The 20,815-nt window shown below is 42.2% G+C and overlaps 1 protein-coding gene across 10 annotated transcripts in view; it reads right to left on the bottom strand.

The window, feature by feature from the left end:
- Window positions 1-14,160, bottom strand: part of MAGI2 (membrane associated guanylate kinase, WW and PDZ domain containing 2) — a 714,127-nt gene extending 699,967 nt beyond the window's left edge. For all 10 annotated transcript variants that reach the window (XM_066182812.1, XM_066182813.1, XM_066182802.1 and 7 more), the window contains exon 1: window positions 13,633-14,160. In XM_066182812.1, coding sequence (XP_066038909.1) covers window positions 13,633-13,933 — 301 coding nt within the window. In that variant the 5' untranslated portion in view covers window positions 13,934-14,160. The remainder of the gene's footprint in view (window positions 1-13,632) is intronic.
- Window positions 14,161-20,815: the final 6,655 nt, after the last annotated feature.

Genomic DNA, 20,815 nt, shown 5'->3' with positions numbered 1-20,815 from the left:
TTGAGCAGTTTCACCATGCACTGTGAACCAGCTGCCCTTACCAGCTGGAGACATCAGCTTTTCAGGGTTTCCTCTGTCCTCAGACCTACCAATGACTGTATGTAAAAAGCCTGATGAATTAATAATGCAAACAAGGCAACAGTGTGCTCATGATCAACTCCAGGACCAAAGTCATATCAGGACCCATAAAATAATGGGTGCTGCAGATCGAACAGGACTGCCTGGCTGTCAAACAGACACATCAATGCTTCAACAGGATAGAAAAGCAGGTATGCGCTGCACAGGCTTGTGCTACCTCTATTTAAAGGATCTAGAAGTACTGTGGTACATGGAAGGGAATTAAAAGAAGGATTGCAGAACCTCTGTTAGATGTCATCTAAATGTTACACAACTCCTTTCTCCTGAAAACAAAGAGTGGATTCAGCAAGACCTAAGCAGCCCTCCTTGTGCAAAGCTAAATCGTACCCTGACCTCTCACTGGTCACTGCTTTAACTCCACACAGGCCCCAGGCACTGAAAGAGGAGAACAGAGAGACCTTCTAGACAGTGAAACCTCTTCCAGCAGAGCAGGCAACACATTCCTTTGTACCAGCCTCTCCAAGCGGAGTGGGAGCAAAGAGTTTCCAGTGAGAAAGGAGAAACCAATGGCAAAGAGGAGGTGAAAGCACCAAGAGGTACCAACACCCCTCTACAGAGGGAAAGAGGCAAAGAGGCACAAAGGAAACCCTTGATGTAACCACAACTGACACAGCAACAACAGAGCTCTGCCTGGGATTACCAGTGTCCCTGTAACATCAGCACAGGCTCACTTCTCCACAATTCCTCATCAATTTGGTGGGATGTCAAGTTGGGCTAAATCTAGGATTCCGCCAATAACCCCATCCAGTTTAGATGAAAAGGTGCCAACACCAGGGCTCTGAAAGGAGCCACCACCCAGGAAAGCCAATCTGAAGTCCCCCACCACTGTGAAAAGTCAGAGGCTCCCACTGGGTTCTTAATTAGTATTTTGTACAATTCACTCAGCAAACCAAACTCTGCCTATGGTAACATTTTTAGGACTTCTCCTATTTCCAAGACATTTTAAAACAAAAAGGCAAAGGGGGTGGGTGGAGGAATAAACACCCCAAAAGAAACCCCATAAAATGACTTACTATTTGTTACTTGTCAAAGAGTGGCTTTAACACGCCAAAACAACTCTAATAAATGTCTCATACAGTGTGACTGATATACCTACTTGTCCAATTAGGAGTGCAAACAAATGTAAATATCTCATTAAAATATATATATGTATATAACTTTGGTTTCCTACACTTTAGCACTTCCAACATATCTCAAAAATGTATTTCATTTTAGCAGAAAACACTCCATCACACTCCCTCATCTGTAGATACCTCTGCATGACTGTGCTTCTTTGTTAATAAAAAAGCTTCTGCTTTACGTGGGATTTGCCATGTAAAATATAAAATAAAGACCTACGATAATATTTTACTCAAGCAATCAATAGAAACCCTCATTGAACAGGGGAGGGGTTCTTGTGTGGTTTGTGTGCCTTTACTTGGATGCAGTGCTGCTCACACTGACTTTTAAATTACATTGCAGTGTTCTCCACTCTGTTATTGATTGATCTGAGATTTTTGGCAAACCATTTCACCACTGTGCAGTTCTCTCTATTCCTACCTATCCTCTGTGTCTAATTTGCCTTTATAAACCCTTTGGGGCAGCAAGTGTAGTACCTGTCACCATGGGATCTTATTTCAGTTGGCTTCATAGGCTAATAACAACATTCATGTTGTAAGAGATTAATTTTCTAAATAAGAAAAGGAAAAAAACTAAGCAATTATATTGGAGAAATACAGTACCAGTTCTATAGGCAAACCATACATATTTAGAAAGATCCTTTCTTCCTAAAAAACAGGACAGGCTATAATAATGAAATAAATTTAATTTAAAAAATGAAAAATAATATCACAAAAAGACAGCACAGAGGACAAAAATCCTTATGATTGTCAAACTCAGTAATTTTCCAATGGTTTCTAAGAACTCTATCTCATAGCCTAGGTCAGGGGACCTACGTGAGACTCTGAGTGAGATTTTGTAAATGATTTTTAGAATCTGGAAGCTATTCAGATAGTCTAATAATTAGGCCAATATTAGTATCTAAAGGGATAAGTGAAGGCTTCTGGTTTAATGTCCAAGCTGCAAATCTCTTTTCCAGCAGCAGCATCCTCATTAGCTGGCCGGCAGTGCACAGATACAGAGGGAGGAATTCTGCAGCTCATGCAACCTGTTCCTACAGCAGTTGGTGAGAAAGTAGCTCACTACTTACCAGAAATCTTCTTAATATTGACCCAAAAGAATACTAATTGGATTTACTACTTTTCTAGAACTGGAACTGCTCTAGTCACATGCAGGAGGTGCTTTCTCATATATGCAAAAGAAATCAAAACCAAAACCAAACTTTCAGCTTCTCTGACTTTTACCCTCAGCTCAGAAACATTAATTTCACTGCCCTTAAAGCACAGGTACAGACATGAATCCCTATTGAGGCAAGGCAGCTGTTACACTTCTGCAAGTCAGATTAACTGTACATAAACCCATACAATATTTCACACATATTTAAAAGTGGCATATTTAAGTTTTATGGGTTCATCTGTTCTGAAGACTATTTTAGTACATAAGTATCACAGGCTTAACAGAAAAACTCAACATAAATATGAATCCAGAAGATCTTTTAATTGAGATTTCAATTACTGACTTTTAGCTTTAATTAAGCAAACCCAACATCTTGATTTTACTTTATCTTCTTAACAAAAACTCCAGTATTGTGATGGATTCTTTTCCTGAAATCTTTTATGCTATTTTAACTGGAAAATTACCAAATAGAGTGAGTGTTGAAAAAGCCCTTTATACTGGCTTATCAGAAATTCCAGTAATTCTTCTAGAAGTTTACAGGGCAGAAATGCTCTTCCACATCTGTAATCAAGTAGATAAAATGAAAAACCATATTCTTCAGGAAACATATTCTCTGTACACAGTATAACAAAGATTTTTTGAATAGGCTTCACTAGCAGTAGCTGTAATAGAAAAACCATAAGACAACAGACCAGCACTACCAATACAGAAGCTCCACATTAGTAATAACTACTATATTCTCTTAAATCCAAAAATACTGCTCAACTTTTATCTACTTTAAAGCTTCTATCACCAAGACTGAATTATGATCAATTTGAGTTACAGATCCTATATTAAAATGATACAGAATATTTCCAGCAACTAATTCCAAGAAATTCATAATGTTAGACTCTAAATTTAATGTGAATACTTCCTTACATTGCCATAGAAACGAGAGACTCTCAACTTGAAATTGCCATGCTAGTTGCTACAACAAAAATGCAGTTTCTGCCACCAAGAGTTTTCAGATTTCATGCGTGAGACAACAGGCAGATATAACAAACCCAGATGGAAAGAGAAATCAGAAATACCAGTACAAATAATGACTATTTTATTACTATATATATATTTATACAGATGTATGTATATATATAAAACAAAGTGGGGTCAGAGCAGACCACCTAGTATCATCAAGTGCAGAACAGGCATCCCAGTGGGCCTGAGCTTCAAGGAGAGTTTTCCAAATGAGTAGTGTAGTGGCTGAATAGGGAATTTGGGGGTAATTACACTTTATCTAAGCAAAGCACTCAACAGTTTAATGTGAAGAAGTGTTCAGCTCCTCCATCAGTCTGATACAAGAATTCAGCAGCTGCTCCCTTTCCCACTTCACAAGGATTTCAATTCCATGATAGGAGCACCGGCATGATCTTTTAGTTTTAAGATAGCAGCAGGACTCTGCAATGCTTTGAAATAAAAACTGCTGTTCCTATTAAAAAACCAAGGACAGAGAATTAAAATATAATGGGATTAATACTTGTTTATACTAACATACCATTTTGGAAGCATGTGAGAGGCTTACGTGACATTTATTAATGCAGATTTAGCACAAAGAATGACTTAGTAAGGGAATAACAGAAATGAACACAAATGAAATTAACCATTCCATTTCATTCTAGTTAAAGAATCAGCTGTGAGAATGTAACATGATAGAAACTATTCAGGATAACCTATATGGGGTGCAAATAAGACTGTTCATCACTTTTCAGTCTAGGTTTAAGTAGAAAAAAATGGTGTGTGTTATATGAACTTACATGTGAAATGACTGTCCTGGAATGAGAATGATGCCCCAATCTTGTTTCCTTTCAGCTTGTGTAGGACAGGTTAGGTGTTGTTTTATGAAACGGCAATATTTTATTAGAAATAAGCAGATTAATTCATGATTGGCATGACGGAAACAAAGCTGGAAGATTATTTTTTTTTTATTTTATATTACAAAAAGAACCTTGATGTGCAATTTAAAAAAATCATTTTGCACATTTCATTTTGAGAAATGCAAGGACAATGTGAGATACAAAGATACCAATAAATAGATAAGTTATAAAAGATTATTTGTATCTGTTTGCAGAAAGGATTTCACTCTGGAATACCAATGTTACATTAACACAGCTACACGATGTACTTGCTAGTATAGTGTAGAAAATTTTTCTATTATACTCTACCACTGCTTTCCATTGTTCTTCCATGCATAGAAAATCTATGAGAACTACTCATAATGAGGAAGTCTATTTCTAGGTGGGTTTCTTTCTTTTCCTGCATAATGAGGACACAATATTTCTTCAGCATTTTAATAAACAAACACACTATGACTCTGCAGAGAGTGAGTGATCTCAATTCTGTCCTCAGTGTCTCACCTAACAGACTGTCAAAGAAAAACCCCGGCCCCCAGTGTAGTAGACTGGGAACTCAGTGAACATTTTAATAACTCTGGATAATTCAATGATATGACTGCCATCACTGGCTATAGAGACTACCATAGGTTGTCAAGGCTGTGTCATGTATCTCCCAGACCAGGCACAATGGGAGATTGTTACACCAGGGTTTCTCCCATCAGAACAGGCATGATCTGGATCATGGAATGCCAAAATTCTGTGTCCAAACAAGTTTCTGGATGCTTTCTGAAGTGAACTCAAGCACAGAGAGTAGAAATATCTTACTGGCAGAATACACTACTTGGTGCTAATGCCAGACCTGAAAGATGCGCTACCTGAAAGGTTAAAGGTGAATTCCAGCAACATAGGAAAGTGCTTCACTAGCACTAAAGGCTTGGAGCAGGCAAGAAAGAAGAATGTTTGTGGCAGATAGGGCTCCATGGTTTGCAAATGTATGGGAGGCCTCCATGAAGTACACTGATCCAAACCAAGGATGGCTCAAGAAAGTAACAAAAATATTACATAGAAATGTATATGGAAAGGCACTATTTCACCTATAGATGTGGAAACAGACAGGCAGTTTTTCTTGTCTGAAAACCATATTTTAATTCCATTTTCACATGGTGTTGAATACCTGAACTGCTGCCCTTGCTTCCCAAGGCCAGAGGTCTGAAAAGCAGTAGTGACTTAGTGTTTATGGGTCCTACACAACCATTACTGAGTGTTTATGGTCATGACACTCAACTGTGTTGGCACCAGAGAAGAAGGATGCAGGAATAGAGCCAGGGAGGCCAAGGTGCTGCCTCAGCAGCAAGGAATCCAGCATGCAGTTCTGTCCATAATGAAACACTCCCTGGAAAATGCCTTTTTTTGTAGGAACGTCACAAGCACTGGAAAGTCATCTACACAAATATGTGTTTCATCCCCACTTTCCAGGCAGCACCATTGTTTCACCCCACTTTCATGAGAACTTGGGACAGAAACACAGACATGTTAACAATAACTCATGCTTTCATCTGAAGAAACAAGAATGCAATTTTTTCCTTTGGAAAAAATTGTGCATATTATAGAGGGACAGCTTTACATCAGCATTCTTCTGGAGAAACCAGTTGGTCATAGCTTGGACTAGTGCACCATTTGCTGCATATAAAACTGACTGGATGGCTGGGGCTAGAGAGTGGGGAAAATAGTGCTACATCCTGCTGGTGGGCAGTCACCAGTGGGGCTCCTAAGGGCTCAGTATTTGGGCCAGGCCTGCTTAATTCCTTTATCAATGATCTTGTCTTTTCAGTTCTCAGCCACTCATCACAGACATTGAGGTGCTGGAGTGTGTTCAGAGAAGGGCAATGGAGGGAAGGGTCTGGAGCACAAATCTGATGAGGAGCAGCTGAGGGAGCTGGGGATGTTTAGTCTGGAGATAAAGAGGTTCAGGGGAGACTCTATCACTCTCTACAATTGCCTGAAAGGAGGTGCAGCTGGGTGGGGGTCAGCCTCTTCTCCTAAGTAAAAAATAATAGGACAAGAACAAATGGTCTCAAGTTGCACAATGGAGGTTTAGATTGGATATTAGGAAAAAATTTCTTCTCTGAAAGCATTGGCAAACACTGGAACAAGCTACCCAGGGAAGTGGTTGAGCCAACCCTGGAGATGTGGCACTTAGGGCTACAATTTAATGGTGGACTTGGCAGTGCTGGGTTAACTGGAGTCAATGACCTTAAAGGTCATTTCCAAACTAAATGATTCTATGATTTCAACACGTTTTGAGAAACTAAGAGACTGAGGAAACACATGTTCCCTGTGCTGATTTTTCCTATGCTGGGGACACAGGGCCATACACTCTCTTGGATATGACAGAACATGTAAAATCTAAAATCAGAAACGTACTTTAATAATCTCTGATTTTTTTTCCTGGAACTTTCACACAATTTTACGTTCTCCATTTTGTTCCTTGTCTTACTTTCCTTCGTCTCAAATTCATGCACTGTGGAACTAATCAAAGACACACAGGAGAAACCTCTGAAGCTGATAAGCAGAGTGAAACAGCATTATTCATATATTACTAATCATAATGTATGTATGAATGAGAAGACACCTGGTAGTGCTGTGTTGACAGCAAGCTACCTTTGATTAAGCTTTCTGGATTCTAGCAATCTGAAGTACTGACTGGGTGTTCAAGAATAATGTAAAAAGGATAAATACATGGCAGATACACACAAACAGCTTGCTTTCAGCTCAGTTTCTAGTGAAGTCTCCAAATTGTGGATAGCAGGTTTGAATAAATGAGAGGTTTTAGGTTAATATTAAAAGGACATTCAAACCATAAATACTGGTTTTGAGATTATCATTTACCAACAAGGATTTTTGTCCAGTTTAGGAATGCTAACACATTTTTGTTAAAGTCCTTAAGTATCTTCCTTTTCTCTCGCTTCTGCCACCATTCCATTTTTCATTGGGTACTTTCAGCCTACAGTTAGAAAGCTAAAAAAATGGCCAGAAAACTTTCTTACAGGATAGATTTCTATGAGGTTGAAGAAAAGCTCATTTGTAACAAATTAGGTGTGCTGAAGAGATACTGTTGGGATCACAGCCCCTGTGGTTTTAGAAAATTCAGTTAAGGCCAGCATTGCAACGGCATTCAGCAACAAAACCCAATGACAGGCACATTGCCACTGAAATCAATACCTTCCCACTGTGTGCTCTAGACTGCACCTACTTGGACAGGCATCTAGTCAATCTCATTCTAAAGTTTATGATTATTTTCTTTCCTACTGCAGAATCTTTTACCATTCTGTACATTACTTGGCCACCAGAGTGAACAGGTTCGCTGTAAATATAAATATATTTGCACCAAAACTTGAATAAAAAATATTCTAGAGCAGTACTGGAGCAATACTTGTATAGAAGTCCCATACAAATTCTTACACAATCTCAACCAACAGATGAAAATTCCTACCAGTCCTAAAAAAACAGATTGTAAAATTTTTTATAAATATTTTTATAAATGCCTAGGTACTTAAGGAAAAAAAAATAGTTCCAGAATGTTAACACAGTCAAGGAATATCACTATGTCCTTTGAACTTTGCCTTGATGCTCCCTGTAAAAAAAAGGAAATTTCCTTTAATTTTTTATTTGTTTATAGCACCATGAGGAAGAGAAGAACAAGAAATATCTGCTTCTACAACTACTGCAGCACTTTGTTCGCCATCACTCTTTCTAAACCACAGTTGTGACCACCTCCTCCCATAAATCCCTTTTGAAGGAGTACTTTTTCCATGTATACACCACTTCTTGTATACAAAATATGCAGATGAATGATTTATAGAATCTTTCATGTCATGAAAGGAGCTCCTGATCTATAAAGAGCAAGGAGAAGATCAAGAACACTGAAAGCAAAAGCTCAGAATCCATATCTTTCATGAAATGCTGAATTAATGCAGCTGAGGTTATAGGATGCATAAAGGAAGTCAGACACAATTCTACCCCCTCACACCAGTACTTTCCTTTGATGTCAGCAGTATCAACAGATGGACAAGTCTTACTGTAAAATTAACTTTACCTTATGTGACTAAACAGAACTAAGCAGAGCACTCTCAATTATTTAATTTCTTCAAGGAAATGATGCACTAACAAAGTCATGGCCCCATCCTTTAATGGCACATTTGTAATTCTCAGGGAAGGAAGAAGACTAATGAATATAATTCTACTGCTGGTGAACAGAGTCCCTGACATGAAACATCACAAGCTCTCTGGAGGAGCTGAAGAATAAATCACAAGCTACATGAGTCAGAAGTCAGCTTCAATGGTCTTTAAATTAAGATGGACAAGCATAAGAATAACACAAAGTGATGGTAAAAAAAGAACTCTGAATTTCATTTTAGGAGTTAGTAAAATCCTAAGGAGCACAAATCAGGAAAAAGGAGTAGAAGTACAGCTGATTTTCAAATACTATCTATGCAAAAGTCATAAAGAAAAGTACAACCATACAGATTTTCAGTGTTCTTTGTTTCTGGTTTTTGAAAGACCCTTGTGATTATTTTTTATTCTGGAAAATCATGAAGATTTCTGTTGCAAAATTCTGTTCTTCTTGTGGAGGTAACTGTATCCAACATTTCCATCTTGGAATATAGTACATAGTGATATCCAGGAATAAAAGGTCTCCAAAAGACTATCTATATGCACAGAGTGTTTTAATGAATGTGGAAGAGAATTATTTATGACCATAAGTAACAAGAAAAGATTTCAAATATATATATAACTATACATAGGGATACGTGTATGGAAAAAGTCTGTAGTCTGCAGGCAAAACTTTGGAAAATCACAACATCCCTGCATTTCTCTGTCAAAAGGATTTTCACAGACTTTTAAAGAAATTTCAAAAGTTAAGCCAAGTTTTAATTGCAAAGCTTATGGATGAACCCATTAAGAAGAAACATTACAAGGCTACTAAAGCCCTTAGCAACAAATCAGTGGGTGTTGGGATAGTACCATCCTGTCCTTTAAGTCTTCGCTTGGCAACCACAGTCACGGCCACCAGGAATAGGATGGGGAGGATGCAGTCTGCCCAAACTTGGCTGCTCTTGGATCCATCCTAATGAGTGTCCAAACCTCTTCCTGACTGGGAAAGCACTTGAAAATATGCCCAAGCACATCCATAGTCTGCAAAATGTTCTAGCATATGCTTACTATTAAGCAAATGATTGGACTAAGGAAATAAACTGGCTTTTATTTCCAACTTACTTTATGTGTACTAAATGCCTTTTTTGTGTAAAGAGCTAAAGAAATAGGGGTTGATGCTTAAAGTCTGACTAGTTAGAGTCAGATAAGAGCCATTAGAAAGTGCCCATATGAAATGTCTGTTTTATTCATAGTTCATATATTCATACCATTAAATACTTCCAAAAGTAAATTAAATTGCTCAGTTGGTCAGATCACCTGGTTACTTAATACATTTTCCTTGAGAAAGAGGTGCATCAGGCAAGAGCTCCAGGACAAAATCTGTTGCAATGCTCCTGAGTTCTGAAATCCATGTTTTCAGACTGGGATTCTGCTGAGGGCATCTGTGGAAGTTTACAATTCTGTGTAAAGAATAGAGATCCTGGTTTATGCAGCACAACCAAGTGGGCTGTTTGTGCAACCCTTCAAGGAGTGAGTGTGCACAGCACAGACCCGTCAGCCACTGGTGGGAATTACTGTGGATCTGAGGCAGCAGTGATGAACAGAGAATGGAACTGGGGGGAACACTGTTCCCCACATGACTCTTCCCCATGTGATTACTTATCCAAATTAAGATGCCTTTCCTTAACACACTGCTACTTTTAAAACTATGCATCTGTACATGTGTGGGAAGAAGACAGCACTTAATCCAAACTGTTCTACATGTAAAAACAAACACATTTGAAATTCAGACGTATTTCTTTAAGAAATAGTACACAGCCCTTATCCTCACCCAAGAGAGCAGAAGGTCAGAATGTACATTTGCAATACACCCAATGAATGTAACTGTTTATATAATTCTCTCATTGGAAGGGTATATATTCAAAAAAGCATGGGGTTTTGCAGAGGAAATCCTAATCCTGCTGTCTTTATCTGATGTCAAGGACAGCTTTGCCTTTGACTTCATCTAGGCCAAGATTCCATCGCATGTGTTTCCAGAGATTTTCCGCGATTCTGTCAACAATAGCACAAGTGGCTAGCAAAAAACAAACAAACAAACAAACAACAAAACCAAACCAAACCAAACCAAACAAACCCAAACCAAACAAAAAAAACCAAACAGGAAATAGTCTCCAAGGAGTATTTCTTTGTGAACTCTTAGAATTAAGACTAAATAATAATAAATAATAATAATGATTCTTACAGTCTTTTCTCTCCATGCAAACCCAGCCACAATTTCCTGCATTAAAAGCCTATTTATCAGGTGTCATATCTAGGAGAATTCATGTTGAATCATATCATGGAACTGCAAATCCGTTTCTCATGAAGTTTACTCCTCCTCATAATATGCAGCAACTCCTACATCATATGTTTGGAGTTTTTATAACTCAAGATATTTAGCTAACACAAAACAGCAATATTCCATCCGACTTTTCAAAAGAAGTATTTCATCTAGTAATGTGATAAATGATGAAGTATTTAATTTTTTCAGAGAGGGATGTGTTTAATCAAACATAACATAAGGAAAAATTTTCAAAGCACCTTTTCTATGCTTCAAAACAGCCAATTCTTGAATTAGCCATTCCCTGATTTCATCTACAAGTGAATTTTCACTGCTGAATTGTCAAAACTTTCAAACAAGAGAAATACTCACAGACTCTTAAAGATTACATTATAAATAGTCGTGTCCTACCTCCACATTTCTCTCTCTGACTTCATTCCTAGGCAGCACTGAAGAAGCAGCTACAGTCACATGGTGCATTCAAGGTCATGCTATTCTAATTGACAGAGATAGCATTGATAAATTATGCGGAAACAATGATAATGGAGTCATTAACCTTGTTCCAGCACACTAAAGGTGCCTGATAATTAAAAGGAGTACAAAAGTTACAAAAACATATAAAGATTTTATAGCTCAGCTTTTTCTCTCCTACACACTGCTGCAAAACACTGTTAGGGAATAGTAATATTGCTGTAACGTGGCTGCCTGTGCTTTGTCACCGAGGGGCGCAGGGACACACTGGCTTACACTTGAAGGAGGAGTCAGGTAGTAAAACGCACAAATCATTGACCTTTTTTTTTTTTTTTCCAAATAGGAAGTTGGATCCAGAAGGCTTCTCTCTTTGGCGTAAAGGATGCTGGAGCACATGAAAGATCATTCCAGCCAGGAAGTCTTTCTCAGTCCAAGAATCTACACTGAACTGTCATTTCCAGACACACAGTCATGTGGCCAGTGCTTTGAGAACTTGCATTAAAACTGTAGTGAGTTAACGTACTGAACTGAAACTCCTCAGATATGTATTGATACAGGTACAGATACATAGAATTAGGTAGAATTCAGAATTTATCCCTTATGTCTCATGCAGAAGCTTGCAGTAATTCCCAGACTAAAAGCCTGACTAATGTCCCTAATTCACGTATGACAGGTAATTTATTAAGGGTGCACACATTAATGAATCATTGGTGGTTGCTTTGACTTCAAGAGAAATATTAGAAAAACAGTGAAGAAATAGGACATATAGCGACTCGAAGTAACCTTAAATTTGCCTTATTGTAAAGAATCTATAGAATTTCTGAAAAAAAACTGAATTACAGACAATCTACCCTGATTTTTCTTGACATTTCAACTGCTGCTTCTTTTTGAATCCCATCACAGTAAGACCACTCAGACTAAAATTATTAATAGAAAGAGGACAGTACAGAGCAGGTTTCCTGAGTTCAGGTGTCCAGAGATGACACTACAGCGCCAAGACAGAATCCATTATATTCATTTTCTATCTTCACTTATCACGTGAACTATTGTGTCTCCCTGCATAGCCTGACTGTCAAGATACGATCTACAGCATATTGCACAACTTACTCATAAGGAAAAATAAAAAAAGTCCCAGATCATATCTGTATATAGAGGCTTGACCTCATGGAGATAACTGAATATACAATAAAGTACATTCTGAAGGCCTGAATGGAAATCAGATTCTTTCTATTGGTTCTGTCATGTTTGGATAAACTACTAAGTAGCGTATTCTTCAAGAATTCAGAAGTATCGCAAACTGTATTTTACACAATAGGCCGTCAATTACAAAGAGGAAGTAAAATTGCCAAATTATACCCAGTCTCAGAGAGATTCTCCTCTGTGTCCTCTGAGCAGAGGCTGATGGTTGTAGTTGCAGAGCACAAGCGCCTCTGATGCATGGTATCTAAAAACTTCCCACCGCAGAAATTCCCAAGTTTTCAATGGCTGGGCTCCCTGCCCGGCTGGAATGCGTACTTTAGTGATACGCCCACAGCTGCTGCACCACCCATAGCCAAGGAGCACCTACAGACTCTGCTCCCAGAGCAGCTCCCGTGCTCCAGAAATGCTGCTGGGGTAGCAGAAACCTCCTCGCAAGCGTTCAGCTGCAGAGAACTCAACTCAGCATAGTTTAAAGAGGACAGAAACAAACATGTAAACAGCATCTGCGGCGCCTCGTCTCTATTGACTTTCCTGGAAACGCATTAACCTATTACATTACTTCAAAATAAATAAGTGAAACAGAGGCGAGGCAAGAGTATACCGTTCTCTCCCAAAAGTTTCTTTCTGCCTGTCCTCTCACTTGCTCTGAGCTCCCCGATCCCTGGGATTAGCGATCGTTTTCACCAGGGATCAAATGAATGACTTTTCCGCTAATGACACTTAAGAGATGCCAAAGCCACCATGGGCGCCACCAGAGACCCGGCGGGCGGCGGCAGCCCCTGTGCCCCCGCCAAGGCGTCCGGAGCGAGGCGAAGCCAAGGGCAAGCCCCGCTCCGCAGCCGGCCCCGGCCGCCGCTCCGGCCCCCCCGGCAGCGCCAGCGGCAGCGGCAGCAGCACCGGAGGGGCGGTGGGGACCGGGGCCGGTGGGTCGGGTCGGGCGGGGACTCGTCCCCCCGAGCCCGGGGCTGCGGGGGGTGCTGCCGCCGCCCCCCGGCCGGCCCCCCCCGGCATGGCGAAGCGCTGTCACTGACGCACATTTAATTCGCCCGGCTGCGGGTACCGCGCAGCGCCGCTCGCATCCTCCCCCCGCCGCCGGGGAGGGGGCGGCTCCGGCGGGGAGGGGGAAAGTCAAACTGCAGCAACAAAGTTGCTCCCCCTCCGCTCCCCCAGACCTGCCCCGGCCCCCAGGGCCCACGCCCGCCTTACCTTGCTTGACGCACTTGAGGCGGATGGGGTCCTTGCAGTGCTTGATCACGGCCAGCACATCCCTGATGGTGAGCCCGGCCACGGGGGTCTCGTTCACCTCCAGCAGCAGCTCCTCCGGCACCAACTTGCTGCCGCCCTCATAGGCCACCTTGCCGGGCTTCACTTCCCCCAGGTAGGGGAACTGCCCATTCTCGGCGCCCCCCTTCAGCTCGAAGCCCAGCTGTCCCTCCGGGTTCCTCACGATCACGATCTCGTGGACTCTGCTCGTCCAGTGGCTTTTCTTCTTCAAGCCCTTGGACATTGCCGTGGGGATGCTCTGCCCGACTCCCTCCCTGTAGTCTGTGCTTCTTCCCCCCTCCCTCTCTGCCCCCACTCCCCGGGGCAGCCGCGCTCCTCCGGGCAGGCTCGGGGCGGGCGGGAGCGGCCGCGGCTCCGGCCGGCGGCCCCGCGGGCTGCGAGCTGGGTCGGGGAGCGCCTCTGTGCCCGCTCCTGCCGGCTTTAGCTGATATCCATGGCAGCCGCGGCGGCCGGACCCTGCTTGCGCGTGGATGCACTAGTTGTAGAGAAACTGGCAGGAGGGAGGAGGGAGGAGGGAGGGAGGCAGCGGGAGGGAGGGGACGGCCGCGGCGCGGGGAGGAGGAGGAGGGGTGTCGGTGTCGGTGCCGGAGCGAGGCGGGCGCTGCTTCGCCGCTCCCGCCTCGCCTGACCCGGTAGTGAAGGCCGAGAGAGAGGCTGCCTGGCACGGCCGGCAGAAGGCGGAGAACGGCCCGGGCGGGGGGGCGAGGGCGCTCGGCGGGCGGGAGCGAGAGGGAGAGCAGCGACCCCCGCCCGGCCCCCGGCGCGGCCCCGGCCGGGAGGGGGAGCTCGGGGGAGCGAAGGCGCTGACCCCGCCGCCTGCCCCAGCCGGCCGGACACTGCCCAGCACCGCCTGCCCCAGCCGGCCGGACACTGCCCAGCACCGCGCCTGCCCCGGCCCTGCCGGACACTGCCCAGCACCGCCCCTGCCCCGGCCGGACCCTGCCCAGCACCGCGCCTGCCCCGGCCCGGCCGGACCCTGCCCAGCATCGCCCCTGCCCCGGCCGGACACTGCCCAGCGCCGCCTGCCCCTGTCCTGGCCGGACACTGCCCAGCACCGCGCCTGCCCCGGCCGGACACTGCCCAGCACCGCCTGTCCCGCCCCGGCCGGACCCTGCCCAGCACCGCCCCTGCCCCGGCCGGACACTGCCCAGCGCCGCCTGCCCCGGCCCGGCCGGACACTGCCCAGCACCGCCTGTCCCGCCCCGGCCGGACCCTGCCCAGCATCGCCCCTGCCCCGGCCGGACACTGCCCAGCACCGCGCCTGCCCCGGCCCGGCCGGACACTGCCCAGCACCGCCCCGAGCTGCAGCCCGAGGGAACCGGCAGCGGCCCGAGCCGTACGGGGGTATCGCGGCGCTGGGGGAAGTGCCCGAGCCGGAGCGGAGGAGGGTCCTGCGGTCCAGGAGTTCTCCTCGCGGCCGGGAGGGACCAAAGGCAGCAGGGCTTCGGGCTGTGGCTACAAAACCAAGCGACAGCTGTTCTCTCCGAGGACCTCCGTGTCACTCCGTGTTTGCAGAGTGGTTTCACTCCACGCGAAGGTCTCAGTTTATTGAGTTACACATGGGCATTATTGTTTTCTCTGGGTGCTGTGGCCAGAGCTGATGGCTCAGGTGGGTGTTACACCTGAAGAGAGTATGACGAGAAGAGGGTGGCAGTTCTTCCCATGAAATTTACTGTCAGCCAGCAGGTGTTCACCTCCCTCGCACAGGTAGCCTTCTGCTACGTGTCTTTAGTGGCCAAAATCCCACGCTCCAACCTGCAGATATTCCCTAGAGCCCCAGCAGTGAGGTGCACTCTTCAACAAGTGTTACTGTAGCTCACTCCTCCTGCGAGCTGTCCTTTTAATTAGTTCTGTCATATGCCTCATGTGTGAGAGGCATGGAGTGTAACAATTGGCATGTCTTTCTGGGAAACTTGCCTTGACTAAAAAAAATAGTTTCCATCCGAAGTGGAGGTTGACAAAATACACTCAGAACAACATCCTGACTTTAAAAAGCATAGTTTTTGTGCCTGCAGGATATAGGAGGACAGGATATATGAAGGCAGGGGTCTGCAGACAGGGTATTGAATGGGATAAGGCAGGAGAAATGTACTTTGCGTTATGGCATGTGGTTTAAAGATGGTCAGATATTTTTGAAATTTCAATTAAAGTGACTCTGCAATGAAATTTTTCAAATTGTACTGCTGTTTTTCCTCTTGGTTTCTATGGAAACCGGCCTTTATACGATCATGCTTGGCTGTGTCTCCTTTACTTCTCCAATAACTTTTGAAGCTGTTGGGCAGTTTCACCCAAATCTGTCTCAAATATAATTAAGATATTTCATGAAAATAGGCAGCTGTGTAGGGCTGAGAGATCCTGTAAATGTCCCAAAGGCTGTAACATGAACTTGCCTCTTATTAAACAGTGATTCACATGGTTGAGAGACCATATAAATGTCTTGCTAATAAGAAAAGTTTCAGTTACAGCTCATTATCAACCTCACTATAAGTCTGTGGGAAACCAGGGTTCTTCAGTTCATTTTCCCTCAGAATTACTTCTGTTCCAGAGGTGGAACAGACATGAAGAAGGGGAGAAAACATTGAGAAATTACTGACATCTGTATTCTGCAAGTCATTTCACCTGTTTTTCTTGGTGGGCCTGGTCAGAAGTACAAAACTCTGTGTGTGAGTGGCTTCACAAAAGTGGGCTCAAAGGATAAACAAATCCAAGACCCCACATATTTGGAAACATGAGATACCTAATTACAGACAGCTGAAGATGGGAGGGGAGCTGGAAAGGTACCTTGACTGGAAGGTACTAAGATGTTTTCACCGGTGGGAAAAGAGTTATGTAATGATGTTCTTTTCCAAAGAGCATCATGAATGTCCTGTTGTCACTAGGGAGCAGGATCTCTGGTCTGGACAAAAAGAGGCTGAGGCATTTGGACAGAGAGCAAGAGAATCTGTAGGTTCATCTCTCTGTAGCCCTGCATTCTCAATTGTCTTGGTTTTTAGTTTAGAAATGGGGTAGGAAGCAAATGGCTGATAAGAGGAATACAAGACATAACATTGCATTATCCTTCAGTTTCACAAATTTTACCACAATCGCTTCTTTGCTGAGTCATCTGCTCTACTGAAGTCCACTCTACTAAAGTGGTCACCATTTCTTAATTTAGAGTTTGTAGTCATTCTGCTAGTATAGTATTGTGGTTGTTGATTTGTCTTATAATTAAAATAAATTTTTAAGTAACTCCATGTTTACTACAATATATGTTCAACACTAGGACATCTGCCAAAAATGCGGCTTTTAATAAATATGTCAAGAAATATTAGAAATATCCCTAGATGAGGGAAGGGCATCCTGTGGGTGTTCTTTTTCTGTTTCTTAGGAGTCTCTCATAATTTATTGATCAGAGTTTTTTAAGTGCTCATTATCATTTTAAGACACATGACATTACCAGTAGGTAATGGGTAGACCATTTCTGATTTCACTTGCGCTCTGGACAAATCCAGCTGAATAAACCCTTCATGTCTAACTGCAGTTGTATTGATTGAAATAATACCATGTAGAGGTGGTGGAATTGCTGTTCCAGGGGCATTAACTTTGCCTTCTGGAGGTGGGCAGCAGTGTCAGCCAGACAGACCCCAGCTCAGGCATCTGCAGTTTGGCAGAGAAGTGGGAGATTAGATGGAAGAAGCCTTCACAGTTTCCCCAAAGAAGATCTGTGTGCTATCTGATCATGGGATCAGTTGACCCTCATGTCAGGAAAGAATGGCAGTTTTCAGGTTCAGAGACCAAGAACACTTGGTGATTAGCATGCCAGGTCATACCTGTTAAAATCAGAAGGGAGTAAAGGATGGCTGAAGAATACAGTGTTTCTCTGCAGCTTTTTCTTACAAGAGGCATAAGATTTTAGGGTTTTGAGTTGACTGTGTATGGGTAAAATTTTGCCATCACATCATAACTGTCTTATGTGCTTTGGGCCAAGGGCAGTAATACCAGAAATGCATAGTTTGCTTTGCACCATTTCAGCTAATTTTGTTTAATTTTTACAGGGGTAAAGGGGTAGCTGTGCAACAAGGTTATTCTTGTCTTTGACAGTGCTAGTGTCCCAGCATGTGACTGAGGGGCTGAGTGAGCAGATATACTGTCTGGCCCCTGAAGATCTTGAAAAGGACTTTGTGATTTGCCAAGATCTTTCTGTTAGTCCCTTCCATTGGTTCATCCCAGGAGGGCATGCAAGCTGGTCCTGAGTGTGAATGTGAGGGTATCTAACACAAGGGATTTCCTGTGAGCAAAAGTAACAACAGCACATAATGAAACACATTCACCAAACAACACAAATGTCTTTATTATTCCTTTTAATCTGAGCTTGTAAACACAGGAACCAGTAAGTCACTGTACATTTGGGAGTAAAGTTGAGCACATGAATAAGCTGAAGTGTGAGACTTCATAAATAATTATATTTGGTAGCTGGAAAGGAATCCTTCCTACTGTAACATTACAGATTCAGTAAAAAAGTAACTGAATTCTGGTTTTATTTTCAGTCTGCCATGTTTTTAGATAAGTGAATTCCTCAAACAGAGAATGATGTATTGCACATGCCAAAGGGGATAAAAAGAAAATACATCCATTACCTTCTATTATTTATGCAGCAATGGAGTTCTGTGCCTTGTGATTGTGTTTGTTATGTTGGATTTGAACTCAGAAGACATTAAATTTCCTTCTTCAGCACAGGCTTCCTGTGTGACTGGTTGATAACTACATGATATTTCTATCTCTTATTATTTCCATTTTACTGTGGGCATAATTCCTCTTTTCTCTACAGTTTTCTATTTAGCATGTCAGCCACCCAACAGTTATTCTTAAATAAGCTTTTCAACACTACAATATAGATTCACCAAAGGACATGTATTCATCTAGGACAAGGAATTCAGATGGTGAAATCCAAAATCACAAATACTTTCCCTATACCCTTAGTTACCTGGAAAGTTTGTAATAGATAATCTTCCGATCAGTGGAGCTCCAGAGTGTCTTAGCTGATTTATTCTGCTTGGAGTTCTAAATGTTCTCCTTGGGATTCTGAGAAAACTACAAGTCCTTTATATCTTTGGATAAAAATTTAAAATTCCTAACCTTAGCTGCAAATATCACCAAAAAATCGCTAGAAATTTGCTACCGCATTTACTACGGTCACACATGTCTTCTATGAGCTTAGTTTTACTAGTATGAGCTTAGACATATTTCTAGTATAATCTTTTCACATTTCCTGGCTTCAGCTTTTAAATACACTTGCTTCAGAAAGGCTAAAACCTCAGGCTATCTATCCAAAAACTCTTTTCCCAAGTCCTCCAGATTCTCAAGTTTGATAAAAAAATACATGTTTTATGATACTACAGAGCAAAAGAAGAATTATTGTGTGTGTTTGCTTAGGGTTTTATTTGTCTTCGAGTGAAATGTTCCACAGTTTTTTAGCCATCAGTGCTTAAAAATAATTTTTTATATAATTTTAAACTTCAACGTTTTGTAAATCATGCATCTGGCAAAAATGGAAAGTAATAGGTAATACTCAGCTGTCTCAACCCTTTGGAGGATTTCTGTTTTGGCAATAGCTCTTGCAGAGGGCAAATCTGATCACTTCTGTATGTGAAGAAAATAGTCTCTATGTCTGTACTGAAAGATAAATGCTACTTTTGGGAGCAGAGAAAAATCAAAGACTGAAGTTCATCTAAATAGTATTGTTTACAACAGGTTTATAAGATTGCAGGAAACATTTTGTTCTCTCCTTCTCATCCCTGTATTGGCTTTTGTTTTAAGTGTGATCTTTCCCAGTTACTTTTCTCTTTTGCTATCAAATTTTGGTACTGTATACTTCCTGTAAAGCCTTGGTATTTTATACTTTGCATGCTGCTCTTGCTAGCTGCTCATGAGTTGATTAAGGTGAGATATAGAAAATTTGTTGGAGGTCAAAAACTTCCCCAGGGACAAAGTTCTGGAGACAGTCTGTCAAAATAAATTTGGAAAGAGCCATTGAAATACACAAATGATAGCCTCTCTCTACAGCAATGCAAGTTTAAATTGCATCCCAGTAAATATACACAGGAGAAGACAGAGTAAGACAGAAACAAAACTGCACACAACACCCTATCAGAAGATAATCTTTTAAATTTGTCCTGACAGTAGAAAGATAGCAGACCTACAAATATCTGTTACAGTGAAATGAAAGAGAAGTGTGAGGCTCACTGTGAGTTACTGCTGCTGAGTGGTGGCTGGTATTCTGAAAAACAGCAGATAAAGTGGCTCAGTAAGAGCCTGGGTTTGAATTGATGACTTTCTCTACCGCCATGGCACCAGTTTGTGCACTTGCTAGTTAGAGTTGTCCTGTATCTAATCTCATTCCCATTTTATTATTTAGTATTCAGTGATCTATAAATTTATACCATTAAAATATCCATAAACATTTGGTTATTTCTGGTATGTCGTGATATCTTAGATTAGCAAACTATGGTGAACCTATTATGTGAATTCTTTTTTCTGTGCCTTATTTTCATTTCCCTTGGATTAGACAAAATGAAACTTTCCTCTTTCATGTTTATAATCGGTTTCATTTTACATTTCATATGAACTAACAGTGCTGCTGAGATTGATCTCGCAGCGTGGCTGGGAATGGAGATGAATATTTTATGAACTTATAAAAGATAAAATGAAAGCATATTATTCTAGGGATGTATTGTTGATGTTCCGTGTAGAATTGTGACAGCATGTCCATTCAGAACCTTATTTGCACATCTCTGTCATCTTTGAGAGGAATAACTTTTCCATGTCAAAATTCTAGCACTTAATGTGACTGCAAAGCCTTTTTGTCATGAAAATTAACAAATACTTCTGAAGTTAGAAGCATTCACACAGACATCACCATGGAAATTTATGAGAGGTTACATGTTTTGTAGATGCATTTCCATAAATATTAAAGCATGGTGCAATGAGGAGTTTGGAGAAAATTACTCTAAAATAATATCTGCAGAAGCTCACCCCATGCTTGTCACTGCTCAGAGGCCGTGCATGAGCCAAGCTGAGCAGGAAAGACACCTCGGTCAATTTAGTGCTTCAGTGCAAATGCTGCTGA

The sequence above is a fragment of the Chamaea fasciata genome, unplaced genomic scaffold, assembly GCF_029207755.1.
Source record: "Chamaea fasciata isolate MVZ Bird 193981 ecotype frontalis unplaced genomic scaffold, bChaFas1.0.hap1 SCAF_5, whole genome shotgun sequence".
Classification (NCBI taxonomy): Eukaryota; Metazoa; Chordata; class Aves; order Passeriformes; family Sylviidae; genus Chamaea; species Chamaea fasciata.
The sequence above is the reverse complement of the archived record's forward strand: the minus strand, read 5'-3'. Positions and strand labels throughout refer to the sequence as shown.